Source organism: Bos javanicus, chromosome 22, assembly GCF_032452875.1.
Source record: "Bos javanicus breed banteng chromosome 22, ARS-OSU_banteng_1.0, whole genome shotgun sequence".
In the NCBI taxonomy this organism is placed as follows: domain Eukaryota; kingdom Metazoa; phylum Chordata; class Mammalia; order Artiodactyla; family Bovidae; genus Bos; species Bos javanicus.
The window spans coordinates 6,624,275-6,643,536 of NC_083889.1; the positions used below are offsets into that span (position 1 = coordinate 6,624,275).

A 19,262-nucleotide genomic window follows, 5' to 3' on the forward strand; every position below is an offset into this window, starting at 1 on the left:
ATAGCAAATGAAGCAACTGACAAACAACTAATCTCAAAAATATACAAGCAACTCCTACAGCTCAACTCCAGAAAAATAAATGACCCAATCAAAAATGGGCCAAGGAACTAAATAGACATTTCTCCAAAGAAGACATACAGATGGCTAACAAACACATGAAAAGATGCTCAACATCACTCATTATCAGAGAAATGCAAATCAAAACCACTATGAGGTACCATTTCACACCAGTCAGAATGGTTGATCAAAAGTCTACAAATAATAAATGCTGGAGAGGGTGTGGAGAAAAGGGAACCCTCTTACACTGTTGGTGGGAATGCAAACTAGTACAGCCACTATGGAGAACAGTGTGGAGATTCCTTAAAAACTGGAAATAGAACTGCCTTATGACCCAGCAATCCCACTGCTGGGCATACACTGAGGAAACCAGAAGGAAAGAGACACGTGTACCCCAATGTTCATCGCAGCACTGTTTATAATAGCCAGGACATGGAAGCAACCTAGATGCCCATCAGCAGATGAATGGATAAGAAAGCTGTGGTACATATACACAATGGAGTATTACTCAGCCATTAAAAAGAATACATTTGAATCAGTTCTAATGAGGTGGATGAAACTGGAGCCTATTATACAGAGTGAAGTAAGCCAGAAGGAAAACACCAATACAGTATACTAACGCATATATATGGAATTTAGAAAGATGGTAACAATAACCCTGTGAATGAGACAGCAAAAGAAACAGTGATGTATAGAACAGTCTTATGGACTCTGTGGGAGAGGGAGAGGGTGGGATGATTTGGGAGAATGGCATTGAAACATGTAAAATATCATGTATGAAACGAGATGCCAGTCAGGTTCGATGCACGATACTGGACGCTTGGGGCTAGTGCACTGGGACGACCCAGAGGGACGGTATGGGGAGGGAGGAGGGTTCAGGATGGGGAACACATGTATACCTGTGGTGGATTCATTTTGATATTTGGCAAAACTAATACAATTATGTAAAGTTTAAAAATTAAATAAAATTAAAAAAAGAAAAAGAAAGGAAAAAGTTCGAAGAGCTAAAGCAATTTTAAAAAGGAATAAAGTAGGAGGAATTCCTTCCTGACATGAAGATCTTGTACGTAGCCACAATAATGTAGACTGTATGGTATTGGCTTTGTTACAAATGGGATTAAAAAAAAATTATTTTCTTACTTGGGGAAAAAAAAAAAAAAGTATGTGCTTGACTGCGTGTACTCCCCCTTCACCAAAATTACATCTATACTGATCTCCCCCCACCTCCCCCGCCTCTTTGGAGCAGTCTCGCAGACCTATCTCAGGTGCTGTCTCCCGGGCTACAATCCTCAATGTGTGCCTGATAAAGCTTAACTTGAGACTCTCACATTGTGCATTTTTTTTTAAAAGTGGGCACAATAAACTCAACTTGGTCTTTTCAGTGGGTCTTTAGGCACAGTTGCATTGATAAATAGAGTCACAGAAAGTCAAGAGTACAAAAGCAGCCTTAAGGCGCCTGGTCCACCACGGATGGGCCCCGCTAGCAGATTTTCTTCTCCTCCGAAGAGTCATCAGGGCTCTGATCTGAGACCCCTGTGCTAAGATGCCCCCCTTCCCACGGGGCCTACTCTGTCTCTTCCTGGTCCTCTCCCCATGTCTCCCACAAATCATATTCACCCCAAGACTGGCTTCTCTTCAAAGAACCAACTGACAAGGAAACCATCAGTGCTGAGTCCTTATCAGCTCCCTCTGAAGGCAGCTGCCCCTCAAAGCAGGATCTAAAATATTAGAAGCCTGCTCAAAAATCTCTTATCTCCTCTCTCAAGCAGGATCAGAAATTCCTACCATTCCCATTTGGGAATAGAGATTCTGTATCTGACAAAACCAGAAAAAAAGATAATATAATTATTCCCTCCGTTTTGTCTGTCCGGGAATGGAAATAGCTGTACAGGATGCAGAGAAGGGGGCTTCCTTGGTAGCTTAGCTGGGCCTGCAATGCAGGAGACCCTGGTTCAATTCCTGAGTTGGGAAGATCCTCTGAAGGATGGCATGGCAACCCACCCACTCCAGTATTCTTGCCTGGAGAATCCCCATGGACAAGGAGCCTGGTGGGCTACAGTCCACAGGGTCTCAAGGAGTCGGACACGACTGAGTGACACAGCACTTTGTTCAAAGATAAAAAGTGAAAGTGTTTAGTTACTCAGTCATGTCTGACTCTTTGCAACCCTTATGGACTGTAGCTCACCAGACTCCTCTGTCCATAGGATTCTCCAGGCAAGAATACCGGAGTGGGTAACCATTCCCTTCTCCAGGGGATCTTCCCCACCCAGAGACTGAACCTGGGTCTCCTGCATTGCAGGCAGATTCCTTAAATTTTTTTTAAATTTATTTTTGGGTCACATGGCAAGTGGGATCTTCGATCTCTGACCAGGTATCGAGCCCACACCCTCAGCAGTGAGAGCACAGAGTGCTAACCACTGGACCATCAGGAAGTGAAAGTGAGAGCTGCTCAGTCATGTCGGACTCTTTGCAACCCTATGGACTATACAGTCCATGGAATTCTCCAGGCCAGAATACTGGAGTAGGTAGCCATTCCCTTCTCCTAATGGAGCTTCCCAACCCAGGGATTGAACCCAGGTCTCCTGCACTGTAGACGGGTTCTTTACCAGCTGAGCCACCAGGGAAGCCCAGTAAATGTTTTTTGAATGGGGAATACATAAAACCTGTTCTATCCTTTACAAACTTCTCAGCCAAGACGAACAAAGCAGGACTTGAATCCCAGTTGCTTTGAAAATATTTTATTGTTGTCCTTTCATATAGAGGTAATGCATATCTGTTATAGACAATTTAGAAGAGATAGATAAATTTTAGAAAGGTTACCTGCTGTCTTCATCATCTGAATATTACCTCTGATCCTGAATCTTTTTATATTTTTACTGGTCATCTGTGTTTCTGCTGCTACACGTTCTCTTTGCGTGCCTTGTGCTCATTTTTTCTACTAGGATATTCAGTTTTCTCTCTAGTAAGTTATAAGAGCTCTTTATATATCATTAATCTGTTCCATATTTTATACAATTTCCTGAAGTTTAATCAGCAAGAGAGGTGAAGGGTCTGGATCCTGTTGAAATAAAGGAAGGTATACAGCTCAGGAAATGTCCACAAAGGTGGATCTCGGGAGCATGGGGGAATTAAAACCTTTAAAACCTAGGGGCAAGTAGGGAGAAAAGACATCAAAAAGGAAAAGCTGAGAACAAAGACTCAAGTCACAGAAGGCAAAATAAAGAGATCATGGACAGTGCAAGAGGGTTTCTAAATGGATAAACGCGTCCCAGAGGACTGGGTGGAGTTCCTTTCGATTCAGCTAGATGTAATTAACTTTTCAACTTGCTCAGTACTGCATGGAGGGGAGCCAAGACCACCCGGGATGGTTTGCAGTAGGAAAGGGGGAAATCCCAAAGATCTCAGCTAAAGCAGAAGTTCCCCTTCCAAACAGACACAAGCATGCTCTCTACATCCCTCCCACACTGTCAAAGGCTTCCTTCTTCTTTTCAGACCCCTTAAAGCTACCCCAGGAGTGTCCCACCTGGAAGGCCTCCAAGCTTCCTGTAAGCTCACTCCACCCTCTGTGATGGAACCACTTAGTCTCTTTTTTAAAAAACAAAACCACAAAAACACCTTGCTGAGTTTCAATTATCTTCAGACAATCCTGTCTATTGAATTCTGTCCTGAATCTGTTTGAATTTAAGCTTCTCGGATTCACTGATGGGACACTTGGAAGGAAAGTGACGGTTTACAAAGAAGAGTTTACAATCTTCCCTGTGCCAAACGGTGAGACCTGAGCTCTGAAGGCTGCCTGGTTTTGACTTGCTCCCTTTTCCCTTCTTGCTCTGTATCCAGCCCTTTCTTTCTTTCTTTTGGGGGAGTGGGGGGTGGGGAGGGGGGTGCAGCGTAGCATGGGAGATCTTAGTTCCCTGACCTGGGATTGAAACTGTGCCTTCTGCAGTGGAGGCATGGAGGAAGGAACCAGTGGACCACCAGGGAAGTCCCATCTAGCCATTTCAATTTCTGCTCTTGTAACCAGATAAGGTGAGGGGGTCCTCTGACGTCTTTCTTGAGAGAAGAGAAGCCATTTTTGGCCTAAGCTATTTGTCATCTAGTGGGCTTCCCTGGTGGCTCAGTGGTAAAGAATTTGCCTACCAATGCAGGAGACTTGTTGGATTAGATCCCTAGGTCAGGAAGATCCCCTGGAGAAGGAAATGGCAACCCACTTCAGTATCCTTGCCTGGGAAAACCCATGGAGAGAGGAGCCTGGTGGGCTAAAGTCCATGGGGTTGCAAAAGAGTCAGAAACAACTTAGCCACAAAACAACAATTTTGTTATCTAAGCCTGGTCACAATCCTTGCCCTTAAATGGGTCTCAACAGTATCTTAAGGGAACAAAAGAACCAACAACTGTCATCAGGCAAGAAAAGTAACAGTAGGGACTTCCTTGGTGGTTCAGGGGTTAAGACTCTGTGCTTCCAGTGCAGGGGGCGCAGGTTTGATTCCTGGTTGGGGAACTAATCCCACCTGTCTCCCAGCATGGTCAAAGAAAGAAAAGTAACAGTAGCAAAGATAACAAATTAGTTATAAACTCCCAGTTCTAGCCCAGGGTAAAGATTTGCCTGAAGAAATTTCTTGCACTGTTTCTCAGAATTTAAACTTCCGCTGGGAACTCAACCACTGGTCAACTGGAACCAAAAGGATGATGACGTTGACCTTTTCTGACAGACACTGTGGCTTCAATCAACTGAAACTCGGACTCTGTCAACCTTTGCCCCCATTCTATGCCGACTCCTCTGCTCAAGCCCCTTTATGAGTATGTCTGTTCTCTTAGCTTAAAACTTCCCCATTTTGCTTTTCCGGAAGACAGCTTTGGGGAAGATTCCCAGAATTCTCCTTGCTGCTGCTGCTGCTAAGTCACTTCAGTCATGTCCGACTCTTCACAACCCCATGGACTGCAGCCTACCAGGCTCCTCTGCCCATGGGATTTTCCAGGCAAGAGTACTGGAGTGGGGTGCCATGGCCTTCTCTGAGTATTCTCCTTACTTGCTACAAATAGTAAATCCTTCTTTCTCTGGATCTTTAGCTCAGTTGTGTTTTTTGGCTCAACATCCATCAAGAGGGGAACTTGGACTGGATGGCACAGCTCTCCTTTACATGAAGCACTCCCAAATGTCATTATCCTAACGACTGTTTTCCAGAGCAGGTTCATTTCTCAAAGGGAGAGTTCTGTGGTTTCCCGGCAGGGACACGACTGAGCGACTGACATAATTTGTAGACCCGGGTTTTTGTGGGGGAGGGGGCAGGAGAGAGGACAAGCAGGAAGGGAAACTCCATATCTATCAAATGCGCAGAAAGGAATACAGTCCCTCCTACACCCACTCTCCACGCTTCCCCACAAAATACAGGTGAAAAATATGCCGAAATACACCACCCTCAAACAGCAGTCACTGTCTGAACATGTACTTTGATCACAGCTGCTACCAACCAAAGCAGAGACAGCGTTTCTCTCAGTTTTGCCTTCCCAGTTCCATAAACACACACACCGAGGAGGGAGTCATTACAAATATCTGTTAAGTGAATAAACACACGTGCTATAACATGCCTGTGTAATCATCCCCGGCTCGCTAAAGTGAAACAATAATATCTTTGGGGCTTCTTTGGTGGTCCACCGGTTAGGGTTCTGCCTTCCAATGCAGGGGACGTGGGTTTGATCCCTGGTCAGGGAACAAAGATCCCACATGTGGCAACTAGAGAGGCCCACACACCTCAGTACTGAGCCCACATCCTCTAGAGCCTGTGCCACAAGAGAAGTCCTCACACAGACACACAGCAGTAAAGACCCAACACAGCCCAAAAATAAAAACAAAAAACTGTTCCCTGCCCAGCCCACCCCCAATTAAAAAAAAAAAAAAATCATTCAAAAAAAAAAGCAGGAACTTCCCCGGCAGTCCCGCGGTTTGAGAATCCACCTTCCAATGCAGGGGACGTGTATTACATCCCTGGTCAGGGAACTAAGATTCCGTGGCCCCCACAACTACTGAGCCCAAGAATTGTGGAGCCTGCGTGCTGCAACTAAGACCCAATGCAGCCAAATAAAAAAATTAATTTAAAAAATCAATAATACCTTTATATATGAAAGTGAGTTTGGAGTATACGTGTGATCTCTTCTCCCTTCACCTTTGACAGTAAGGCATTCAGCCTTCACCCCTCCAGGAAACCACAGAACTCTCCCTTTGAGAAATTAACCTGCTCTGGAGAACAGTGGTTAGGATAACGACATTTGGGACCTACTGCTACTCACACAGCCCCTCTCTGTTGACAAGCCTGCCCAACGTGCCTGGTGGTGCCTCACTCTTAACTATGAACAGCTCACAAGACCAAACATCTGAAAAAGCCTCTGCCCTGACAGATAACACTCACAGGATAATGCAAAAACAAAAGAAAACGAACAGGGAAAACCTAGACTTATTAAATTCAAAGAGATAAAAAAAATACTAATGAGAAAGAACTCTTGGAAACTGAAACCACTAACAAAGCCTTTTATAAAAGACGCACAGAAAGAGTTGAAATATAGGATCCAGAAAATTGGGGGGTGGGGCGTAGAATGGGCGCAGGCAAACAGAAATGAGGAAAGAAAAGACTTTGGAGAAGACGACAAGTGCTAAATGATAAAAGTTTCAGACAGAAGCTCCAGAGAAAATGGTAAGAGCTAGTTCCTGAAGAAATGAGACAAGAAATCTTCACAGCATGGAAAAACATAGTAATACCAATGGAAAGTTCATCACTGAATTTAGACAGACCCAGGACAGGACTATCATCATGAAATTTCCGGACCCTGAGGATAAAAAGAGGATCCTAAAACTTTCAAAGAAAGAAAAACAGGTCATATAGAAAGGAACAGTGTAGTAGGGAATAGACTGCTGCTGCTGCTGCTGCTGCTGCTAAGTCGCTTCAGTCGTGTCCGACTCTGTGCAACCCCATAGACGGCAGCCCATCAGGCTCCACCGTCCCTGGGATTCTCCAGGCAAGAACACTGGAGGGGGGTGCCATTGCCTTCTCCGAGCGAATAGACTAGGCGGCTTTAAAACAGAGATACAGAAAATGGAGCATGGTAATCAAAATAGAAATTTATTCCCAGCTCCTGCCTTAGCTCAGCGGAGGAGCCCAGAGCTGGAAGGCCATGTCAGGAATCCTCACAGTCCAGCTGCTAGTTCTTAGTTTAGGGCATGAGCCTAGGTCCCTCCATCACGTCTGCATCCCTCCTCAGGGAAAAGGGCAAAGTGCAAGGACTTTGGACACTGATTCCTTCCAGGTTACAACCTGGAACTTCTGGCCAGAGCTTAGTCATCTGTCCAGAGTGCACAACAAGAAAGGCTAGCAAATGTGATCTCCTAGAAAAAGGAAGAATGGATTCTGGAGGACAAAAAGAATCAGCTCTGGACTGTATTACTTCACACATCACTGGATACTAGTGGCCAGTGAATAATGTCTCCATAATTTGAGAGAAAATGATCTTTACCTTAGGATGTCATATTAGTCCAGTATCAAGGTGAGGTCAGAACAAAGCCATTAAAGACCTAGAAACAGAATGTTAACAAATTTCTTGATTGATGTGCTGTACTTAACTAAGGAGTAGTCCAAGAAGAAAGACATGGGATCCAAGATGCAGGCTTGGAGAACAAGTAGGTCAGGATGGTGAAAGAGACCAATGACAGCGGGAAACAAATCTCCAGGGAAAAAAATGGAATCAGTAAAAGAGTCAACACATTTGGTCATTTGGGGAAAATTACTGATAGGAATACACTTGATCCAACAGAGCAAATGATAAAACCTTAAGGAACAGCAGGGAAAAAAAAAAAAAACACGTGAGCCAAAAAAGCCAAGGCAATTAATTATTAGGAGCAACTCTCCCATCCACCAGTCACCCAACTGGTGGCCCAAGTCAAAAATCTGCAAGTCATCCTTAACTTTTCCCCTCCTCAAATGCAGCCAGAGAGATTATCTAAAAGATAAATATGAGCACATCACTTAGCAGCCTAAATACTTCAATACTCCCCCTCTGCCTTCAAAATAAAACCAAACCGCTACAAGAGAACCCTCTGTTGTCTGGTCCCCATCCACCTGTCTGCCTCATCCGTCTTTACCTCTTGATCAATCCTCCAACTTGCTCAACTTTGAGATCCAGATCTCAAAGGAACCAAGGACTACTTCTCTTTTGCCTTCAAGCCTTCAGACAGGTTGTTCTCTCTGTCACAAACACTCTTCTTCCATTTAATTCCTACACATCCTCCAGTTCAGACATCCTCCAGTTCAGACATCCTCCTACCAGAAAGGCTTACCTGGCCCCCTGGGTACTGCTCCCATCTGTCCCCAGATTGACCTGTTTCCTATCAGAGCAACATCAGGCTGGACTCTATGGAAGACGGTGCGACTCTTACGATCCCATGGACTGTAACCTGCCAGGCCCGCCAGGCTCCTCTGTCCATTGGATTTTGCAGGCAAGAATACTCACATGTGTTGCTAATATTGGAGTGTTTTGCCAATTTCTCCTCCAGGGGAACTTCCTGACCTCGGGATCAAACCCAGGTGTCCTGCATTGCAGGTAGATTCTTTACCCACTGGGCCATCAGGGAAGCCCCTCTGTGAAAGATACTTGTTTTTATTTGACCTCCTTTCCAGACTGTAAACTTTGTCTCTATTTTTCAACATTGTATCCTCAGTTACTGGCACAAGGCAGGAGTCCAGTGTTGAATAAGGAGATGAACAAGACTCATCTAGAGCCAAGACTAGGTTAACATTTGATTTTCAATCAAGTAGAAACTGAATAAATCTCTCTGCCTCTCTCAGGTTGGGTACAATGCTGAATCTGATCATTTCATCTTTAAAACTCCCAAGTTCTCCAAGTCATCCAAGGTGGCTGCAACCCAGATGTAATCAACAATAATACCCAGTGCTTGGCTAAGAGCTGGTTTCTAAATAAAGCTAGGTTTTAGTAGTGTGACTTTTTAATTTTTTTTTTTTTTTCAGTAGTGTGATCTTTAGAAGAACCAACAGATCCCCAATCTAAGGGGCTGGTGCTGAAGTACAGCTGGTGGATACAACCTGATGTACAAACCTTGCTTGATAATTTAATAAACTTTAATATGAACAGATTACAATTGACAGTGGCTACTGTTAAGTGTCTGGAACTCTATTTGGTTCTTTCAAGCAGTGAAATCTGCCTTTTATCTACTCTTGTTTCTTTTCCCCAAGGAAGTGAGATAAAAGCCCATATAAGTTTCCAGAATGAGGCATTGTTTTCTTTAGCCAAAAATCTGTACTTTCTCATTAGACTGTCAGTAGCAATATTGAAGATGGGCAATTTCATCTGAAGCTTGTCGTACCAGGAATAAATGTTACCACCGGGGGCTGTACGGCGTGTAATTAGGAAGCAGAGAGGTGACACGTGTACTGGGGGACGGAGTAGATAAATGTTTCTTGAGCGTGGCCCAAGTTTATGTCTTCCCTAGAATTAGAGGAATGAATTTAACCAATATCAGCCTGTGAAAATATTTTCAGTGCCACAGAGAAATGAGAAAAAGAAAGATTTTGTGAGAGAAAGTTTTCTAAGGAGTGTCCTTTATTCTTTTCACTCTTCATTCTAAGTTTTCATTATGTGAATTCATTTTTTTGAGAATGACTGATGTTTGCGATATGAAATAACATTAAGTGGGGACACAAATAACAGGACAAGGTGTCCACACAAGAAACTGGTAACAAGGTTTCATCAAGAGAGGGAGATGGAGGCTGGAAAAAGGAGGGAGAGGAACTTCCCTGGTGGATCAGTGGTTAAGACTCCGGCTTCCAATGCAAGGGGTGCGGGTTCCATCCGTGGTTGGGCAGCTAAGATCCTACATGCCTCATGACCCCAAAAAACAAAAATATGACACAGAAGGAATATGGTTTAACAAATTCAATAAAGACTGAAAAAATAGTCAACTATCAAAAAAAGAAAAAGAAAAGGGAGGGAGAGAGAATTTCATTCTACAGCCTTTCCATGGCTTCCCCCATAACTCAACAGTAAAGAATCTGCCTGCAGTGCAGGAGATGAGGGTTGGTTCCCTGAGTGGGGAAGATCCCCTGGAGAAGGAAATGGCGACCCACTCCAGTATTCTTGCCTGGAGAATCCCACGGACAGAGGATCCTGGCAGGCTGCAGTCCACGGGGTTGCAAAGAGTCAGACATGACTGAGCAGCTGAGCACACACGGCAAATGGTTTCTGTCCTTATTTGGAAAAAAAATAGTTAATTCTACATCAGATGACCAGACAAGAAAAATGTGTTTAATCTATAAAATCCCAAGACCTAGGAACTATTTCAAAATATTTTTCTGACAAGCCTATATAAACTAAATGCCTTCTCACGCCAGCCAAAGAAGGCACGTGTGTCCCATCTCGGGTAATGTCTGTGGTGCCCAACAGGAAGTTGGTGACAGCCAGTTTTCTCTACTGTGAGGTTACTCTTTTATCTCTTGTAAGAACTTTACGTGGAGATTCTTTTTTTTTTTTTTTTTACGTGGAGATTCTGAGGCCAAGTATCCTGTCCCTCATCAAACTTCCCCCACTATTTTGGCAACCACTGTTGACTGTGGAACTTAATGTTTATTTGCTGGCATGCTATTGTAAGCAAGACTGTCCCTTCTGTTGCTTTGGTTACTTGTTTCTCTAAATCACCATGGACCCACGACTTTTCAGTTCATTCAAAGCCTGTTACTATCATTATTTACTTTATTTTTAAGCTATTTATTATTTACTTACTTTTTTTTAGTTACAGTATGCTGATTTACAACATTTTGTTAGTTTCAGTTATACAGCAAACGGATTCAGTTACACATGTCTGCGTGCTCAGCCATGTTCAACTCTTTGCAACTCAATGGACTGTAGCCTGTCAGTCTCCTCTGCCCGTGGTATTCTCCAGGCAAGAATATGGCAGTGGGTTGCCATTTCCTTCTCCAGGGGATCTTCCCGACCCAGGGATCGAACCCTCATCTCTTGTGTCTCCTGCACTGGCAGGCAGGTTCTTTACCAGTTGTGCCAACTGGAAAGCCCAGTTACACACGTAAATGTTTATTCTTCTTCAGATTCTTTTCCCTTTTTAGGATATTATAAGATATTGAATGTAGTTCCCAGTGCTATAGAGTAAAATCCTCATTGTTTATCATTATTTACTTTAATAATTGTGTTGACCCAGATTTGGCTACTGGGAAATCCTTTTTTTCTTTTTTCCTTTTAAACCATAGAGCACAAGGCCCTACAATTTAGTCTGCCTAAATTCTGCCTCTCTGACCACAATTCTCCCCTCTCTCACATTTGTTCACCATTCTATAGCTCTTTCTGTTCCTTAAACACAGAGGCTATTTATTTTCTGCCACAGGGCCTTTGCACTGGCTACTTCCCCTTCCTGGAGGGTTGGCTCCTTTGATTCTCTGAGGTGTCTCTCCTCAGAGTACTTCTCTGTCTCATCTAATTTAAGGCTAGCCTCTCTCTCCCTCTCCTCCTCTCCCTCTCATTCTCCTGTGTTTTCTCCCTCTCCCTCTCTACTGGTTCCTTCCTAGGAATAAACCAGCATGTTCTAGCCTTTTCCACATGATTTAAAGAGGGGGAAAAACCCCTTCAAATTCTTCCCTTTCCCCTGGGTTTTGTTGTCCCTCCCCACATGGCCCCAGCCCTCATCTTCTGCTGACAGCCAAACTTTTGGAAAACAGTTTCTACACTCTCTCAAGTGCCATTTCTTTGTTTTCCATTTAAGCCTCCACCTACTTCAAGCTCTGCCCAGAACCAAAACTGAAATCTTCTGACCAGGCCCACCAACAACCAGGGAGGTGGCTACCTGTACCAAAAAAGTATCCCTCCGTCAGGGCACTTGCTTCCATCTGTCAGAAAAAGGTACTCTCAAAGACACATATCTACAATGTACACATAGGCATGGTGCCCACTGGCCTTGTGCAGTGTGTTACCTGCACAACCGTACTTTGCCAGCAGCCTTCTGCTAGCCTGAAAGGCGTACTCTGGTCTCATCCTATCTGACCACCCTCAAATTCCCCCGTGACCATCCCTCCTGCTGGAAATGTGGTCTTCCTTGATGACCACAACACGACACTCTGTATTCCTTCTGCTCCTTCCTCGTTCTCCCGGGCTCTTAAATGTTAAATCCATTTCAGAGTCCTGTCCTGCTTTGTCTTCCTTTGTTACCTGACTCATTTGTGTGAGTGATCCCAATCCCTTTCACTCAACACTTACAGAGTGTCCACTCTATGATTGGCAGTGTTCTAAGCACTGAGCCCTTGAGTTCAAACTGATGATCTACAAACATGTCTCCCTAACTGCCTTCCTGAAATCTATACGTGGAAACCAAATGGACTCCTCAGACTTAACTTCTCCAGATCTGAGCTCATCACCCCTCTCTTCATATCGATTACTCTTCCTGTTTTAGCAAATGATGCTCATTCAATTGCCCAAGCCTGAAAGCTGGAGACATCCTAGACTCTTTCATTTCTCTGCCCCTAAAAAGCAGTAAGTCTTATTTTTCTACTTCCTAGGCATGTCTCAGTTTCACCCACATATCCCCATCGCTGTCACCACCACACTGACCTCCATCCTATGTATCCAGCATCACTTCCCATGTAGAATAAACATGGCATCACAGATGTAGAAAAACTTATGGTTACCAAGGGACACGATGGGGGAAAGATAACTGGAAGATTGGGACTGACATATACATATATACGTACTACTATATAAAGAATAGATAACTAGGGTCTTCCCTGGCAGTCCAGAGGTGAGGACTGCCAACTTAAAAAGAAAAATGAACAACATGAAAGTTGAGAGTTAAGTTTTATTTGGGGCAAAATGAGGAATACTATGGGAGCTTCCCAGGTGGCACCAGTGATAAAGAACCCGCCTGTCAATGCAGGAGACACCGGAGATGCAGGTTCAATTCCTGGATTGGGACAATCCCCTGGAGAAGGGCCTGGCAACCCACTCCAGTATTCCTGCCTGGAGAATCCCACGGACAGAGGAGCCTGTGGGGCACAGTCCACAGGGTCGCAAAGAGTTGGACACGACTGACACAACTTAGCACAGATGCATAAAATACACTGTAGCCTGGGAGACAGCTCTGAGAACCTGCTTCAGAGAGGTAGGACACAAGGTCAGTATATACATGATTTTGATGAAGAGGGGTACATGAAGTGAAGCATGTGTTTTTTGCAGGTTTCTACTAGTCACGAGGAGAAGTGGTCATCATGAAGGATTTTAGTGCTTTTCTAGATAATGAGGAGATACAAGAATTGGGCTCATAAAATCAGCTCCTGAAAATATTTAACTATCTGAAGCCCTGTTCTGCCAGTTTTTCCCAAAGCACAGAGTGCATTTCTGCTTTCCACCCTGAATTCCTTTCAGTGGATGTTGAAAGTCAGCAGCTATAGTAGCAAGAGATTTAATCCTTGTAGAGGCAGATGTCAAGTGCCAGTTTGTACTTCACAAGATTCTGTGCTTTCACTGCCTAGGGCCCAGGTTCAATCCCCAGTTGGGAAACTAAGGTTGCCACATGCCACGTGATATGGCAAAAAAATAAAATAAATAAAATAAAAAATAACTAATAAGAACCTACTGTATAGTACAAAGAACTCTACTCAATACTCTGTGATGATCTATATGGGAATGGGATCTAAAAAAGAATGAAAATATTATCGTACAGAGAACTCTACTCAGTACTCTGTAATGATCTATATGGGAATGGAATCTAAAAAAGAATGAAAATATGCACATGTACAACTGAATCACTTTGCTATACACCTGAAACTAACACAACAATGTAAATCAACTATACTCCAATAAACATTAATTAAAAACAAACAGGCTCCCACCTGGCCTCTGTCTCCTGGCCCTGAGGATGTCAAGCTCCTTCCAGAAAGTCTACAATGGCTTCTTCTGCCCTTAGGATTTCAGTTTTAATTCTCTGATATGGTTTACAAGGCCAATCATGACCAGACACCTCCTCCACCTCCCAACTTTCATTTCTCTTCATTTCCCCTGCCCTTCATACTGAAAGGTTGTTGTTGAACCTTTCCAAGACACCGGGATTCTTGGCCCCCGGAGGAGAATTCAATCCGGGGCCAGAGACGAGGCTTGATTGCTCAGAGCTTTTGTGTAATAAAGTTTTATTAAAGTATAAAGGAGATAGAGAAAGCTTCTGACATAGGCATCAGAAGGGGGCAGAAAGAGTACCTGCTTGCTAGTGTTAATAATGAGGTTATATACTCTCCAATGAATCCAAAGAATATCTGGAGGTTGTAAAGACTTCATCAGACCTCCTCCCATAATTTACATTTTAAGATAACAGAATTAGCCAGAAGGTTTAATCCAAAGACTGTCCTTAGGCAATATACATTATTGTAAAGACCAGGTCTACTCCCATAATTTACATTTTAAGATAACAGAAGGTTGAATCCAAAGACTGTCCTTAGGCAGGATACATTATTGTTATATAATCCTAAGAAATGTGGAGAAAGAAAAAAGTTTGTCCTTTCTTCCTCCTTGAGAATTCTAGACCCCTCTCTCCTTGGGGACCCCTAGACTCCCTATCAACCTGCCTAGGAACTGACTCTTTCAATACTCTTCCCCTTATTTGTTCTCCCTTCCATCCTTACAGAGCTCCGTTTAGTTCCTGAACATGTCATCTGTTTGTAATCTCTGAATCTTAGCCAATGCTAGTCCCCCTGCCTGGAAGAGCTCCTTTGGGTCCCCTCCCAGCCCATCACCTTGCTGACTGCACCTTTTTTCTTAAAAAAAAAAAAAAAAAAATTATTTGGCTACACCTGGTCTTAGCAGCCATTGAAGCATCTTGGAAGTGAAGCCTCCAACTCTCTTTGATCATGTACCCCATATGGAGAGAGCTGTCCCCTCTGATTCTGCTGCTAAGTCACTTCAGTCGTGTCCGACTCTGTGTGACCCCATAGATGGCAGCCCACCAGGCTCCCCCATCCCTGGGATTCTCCAGGCAAGAACACTGGAGTGGGTTGCCATTTCCTTCTCCAATGCATGAAAATGAAAAGTGAAAGTGAAGTCGTGTCTGACCCTCAGCCACCCCATGGACTGCAGTCTTCCAGGCTCCTCCGTCCATGGGATTTTCCAGGCAAGAGTACTGGAGTGGGGTGCCATTGCCTCTGATTCTAGAGCTAAATGAATGTGGTTGCCTGGAGACCTAACCTCGGGATGCTCTGTTAAGCAACAAGAAATAACCAGGGGGTTGTTGAGCCCTGGAAGTGGAGTGTTTCTGCCTGACATGCACCATTGGCTTTGGGACCCGGCAGCAGGCAGGTGTCCAAAGCCCCAGGGAGCGTGTCAGAGACAGGGTAGAAGGCTGAAGGTGGGGGCGTAAGAAAGGAATGGAGTCTCCAGTTACAGAGGAGAGTTTGGCAATACTGTTGCCATTGTCTCCTGTAGGTAGAAAGTCAGAACTGTGCTTCAGGAACTCAGTGACCTGGTAAAGGAGACCACTGGGCTGTTTCTAAAGGGCTTCCTGGCTTCTCCTAGCTGCCTGATGAGTTTTCATCAAGATACATGCATAACCCAGTCACGCTGTCTCCATGCACCATGCACTGAGTCGTAAACACCCTGGGACTTCTCCAGGTCCCTCAAGACTCGGCCTGTCCAATGAGACTGGCTAGCGTGTTGTCGTCTGGGTTGTTCAATCCTCCTGGGGAAGCAGACCCACAGAAGGCCAACTAGCAGCACTGCCATCTTAGCAGACCAGGAGGGGACTGGCAGAGAACCAGAGATCTCAGCGCTAAACCTTCTCCTCTTCCCCATGCTCTTCGTTAGGTCGATATACAAAAGTGTTTCTAACATATACACACTAATATAAAGAATAGCCAACCCTCCTCTGCACTATAACCACAACCCTGCATTTTGTGTTTGTTTCCCTTCTTTTCCTTTACAGTTATGCTATGTATGTGTATATCTACAGTGATACATGTACTTTTGCTTGTTTCTGAACTGACAGAACTAGAATTCTACCGTGTGCAATCTCTTGCAGTTTGCTTTATTCTCTCAACGTTCTACCCATGGGTTTCACCTCTGTGGTTTTGGTTTTGATCTTTGCAACCGGTCTATATAATAAATGGCTACTCACTATGTCCATCCTGGCACAATGTGTATCTTGGGTGGCCGATAAACCCTCTATGATGATGCTGTGCAAGATGAGTTCACAGAACAGCCAGATCACTCATTTTCAAGCAGATGCAGTTGCAACATCAGGGAAACCGAGTGTCCACATGAGGTATAAATCTTTTAGGCAAAAGTTAAACATGAACTGATCACTTGGCATAAATCTTGGCAATGTATGCTGCCTCCTCAAGTACGAGTTCATCATTGAGTTAGGCAAACCCAAATGCAAGGGGATAAAAATGAATAAAGTTTAGATAGTCCACCTTTGGAGTTATTCCTGCTTTGGTATCTTTCCTGGCAAAGAATTGAGAGCAAGCCACCAGTGAGGAGTGGAAAGCATGCTTTGTCTCACCCACTCTCTCTCTAGGGAGTTTCTTCAGTTAGTACCATAAGTAATAGAAGTAAAATTTTTATATAATGTAGACGTAATTACATAACGTAATTACATTTAATTACATTAACGTAAAATTACATTAACGTAAAACAGTTAATCCTCTGGGCATCAAACTAACAGGCCTAATATTTTTCCAGGTACTAGAGTATTTGTTTCCTCTGCCAGTCTCTGACATTTTAGTTCTCTGGTTCTCAATCTTGAGTCCTTTTGTAGTCACCCCCCGAACATTAAAAAATTCGGATGTCTGTATCGCATTCCGGGAGATTCTGATGCAATCGGTCTGAGGTGATGCCTTTGCGTGGAGGTTTTGAGAAGTTCCAGAGACTCAGAGCTATAGTGGAGTTGAGAATCTCTGGTTCACACCACTTCATTTCCTCCCCAGGGTCCTGCGCTGCGCCTGGTGGAAAGAGATGCTCAGAATGGATACACAACGTTCAGTTTATCAGGAAGGAGGGAAGCGAGGCCTCAGAACCTCAAACCCTTCCGGTGCCCTGGAGCGAAGACCACTGAGGAGCCAAGTCCTGCCAAGCCAGTGGGTGAGGGCGATGCCCCTGTGCCCAGGTCTCTCCCCACCTGCCCTGACTCTAGAAAGTTCCCACCCTGGAGGGCAGGTACTCTCCGGTCAATTCTCAAAGGCCTCAGAAGATACACGGCCACCGCGAAGTTCGGTGGTGCCAGGCGGTTTTTTGTTTCCACAGGTGAGGCAGAGTCTGAAGAAACTAAAGTGGCCTCTTGGGGCTCTTGCCCAAGCCGGGTCGACTTTTGAGTCCACAGTCCTCTATTGGTTTCAAATTGCAGCCTGGCAGCACCTCCCGAGACAGGTGGAGCGGGAGGAACCAGAGTACGCCCGCTCCGCAGGGAAGGCAGTGCGTCCCCTGCGCCCGGAGCGCGAGTCACGGCGCAACCAGCTAGAGCTGCACGTGGCGCGGCGGGAGAGGCGGTCTGGGGCGGTGGACTACAAGTCCCGAGAGGCCTCGCGCTGGGCTGGGCGGGGCCTCGCGAGGCCGGGCGTGCGCACTGACTCTCGGGAGTGGCGGGGCGGGCCCTCCGGGCTGTCAGCTGTGGCCCCGGGCGCCCGGGCGGGGGTGGTCGCGGCCATTGGCCGAGAGGCGGCGGGGCGGGGCCGCCGTGCGCCGCAGCGGGTTCATGCCGAGCGGGTGGAGGCGGGCAGCCGACCCGGGAGGCGCGCTCCGGTCTGCAGCGTTCGGCCTGAACCATGGCAGCGGCGCCCCTGAAAGTGTGCATCGTGGGCTCGGGGAACTGGTGAGCGGCAGCGGGCGGGCGGCGCGGACTCCGCCTCCAGGAAGCCCCTCTCCAGGGCGAGCGAGGGCGCGCGTCCCCGCCGCGGCGAGGACACCCGGCACCGCGCGTGGGGAGGCGGGGCGGGCAGCGTCGCGGCCCGGCTGGGCACCGCGCGCCCGGGGAGGCCGCGCCGAGGTAGCAGCTGGGGAGGCCCAGAGCCCGCGTGCTCCTGGAGGCGGCGCGGAGAGAGGGGACGGCGTGCCCGCGGGCACCTGTCTTCGCTCGCGGCACCAGTCAGCGGACGCACGGGGGCCACCTGCTTGCCACGCCCGGGGGGTTTACGCAACATCCTCAGGACGTTCTCCTTTCTCCTGGGCAGATCGCCTGGGTAGAGGAGTTGTAGGAGGCTCGAGCGTTCTTCCTGGGGTTTCCATGTCAAGGAAACCGAGGCAGAGGGGGATGAAGGGTGCCTGCCATGCAGGTCGAGGGCGGGGCCGGCTCTGCCCTTCCAAGTGCAGGTCCGGCTCCAGGCTTCTGCTAAGTCTGGTATCTTAGTAACATATCGGGAAGAAAATCCAAGTTCCCTGCAGCCTGGGCTCCTCCAGTAGCCCAAGGGCTTTGGGAATTCTTACCTGGGGGGGCGGGGCGGAGGGGGTGAGTGTTTGCGAAGCTTTGCGTCTCCGCTGTGCTAGGAGTTCTCATAAGCACTTTAAACGTTGGCCCTTTTAGTTCCCTTTCTCAAACTTAATACAGTTCGGGACGAGGAGGCAGAATATGGTATAGCATCTGGTATTTTCAGTCTTTTTCCATGGCTGCCCGCTATTTTTCCCACATTCGAGGGACTGGTATAAGAATAGTTAAAAGAGTGGTGTCCTTTAAGTCCTGTGGCCGCACACTCATCACAGTTCATGCTTGTAGCAGTCTTACAGAAATTGGTACTAGTTACTCGGTCTTCCTCTTTAAGACTTGGCCCAGAAAGTACTTTTTGGAGGAAACCTTTTCTGATTCGCCACTTTTCCATCCCAGCGAGGCCAGGAGCCCTGTGCCCTGTTGCAAACATCTGTCACAGGTGATGACTTATTTGATTATCTGTTTCCACTCCTCCCCTTCCAGCTCTTGAGAACAGCAAGAGCTAGGCAAGAACAGCAAGAGTTAGGTAAATACTAAATGAATAAACACAAACTAAGTTAAAAAAAAAAATCTTTGGGCCATAATGAGCTGCATGTGGAATCTTAGTTCCACAGTTAGGGATCCAACCCTCCCCTCCCCCTGCCGCTGCGACCTGCCCCCCAACCCCTGCCGTCTATTGGCAACATGGAGACTTGACCACTGGACCACTGGGGAAGTCACCCCAAACTCATTTTTTAATGAAGAAATG

At 45.9% G+C, this 19,262-nt stretch overlaps 1 protein-coding gene across 1 annotated transcript in view; it reads left to right on the forward strand.

Moving 5' to 3' along the window:
• The first annotated feature begins 17,676 nt into the window (after positions 1-17,676).
• Positions 17,677-19,262, forward strand: part of GPD1L (glycerol-3-phosphate dehydrogenase 1 like) — a 63,978-nt gene continuing 62,392 nt past the window's right edge. The window contains exon 1 of the mRNA XM_061395739.1: positions 17,677-17,905. Within this exon, the coding sequence (XP_061251723.1) occupies positions 17,859-17,905 (47 nt within the window). The 5' untranslated portion in view covers positions 17,677-17,858. The remainder of the gene's footprint in view (positions 17,906-19,262) is intronic.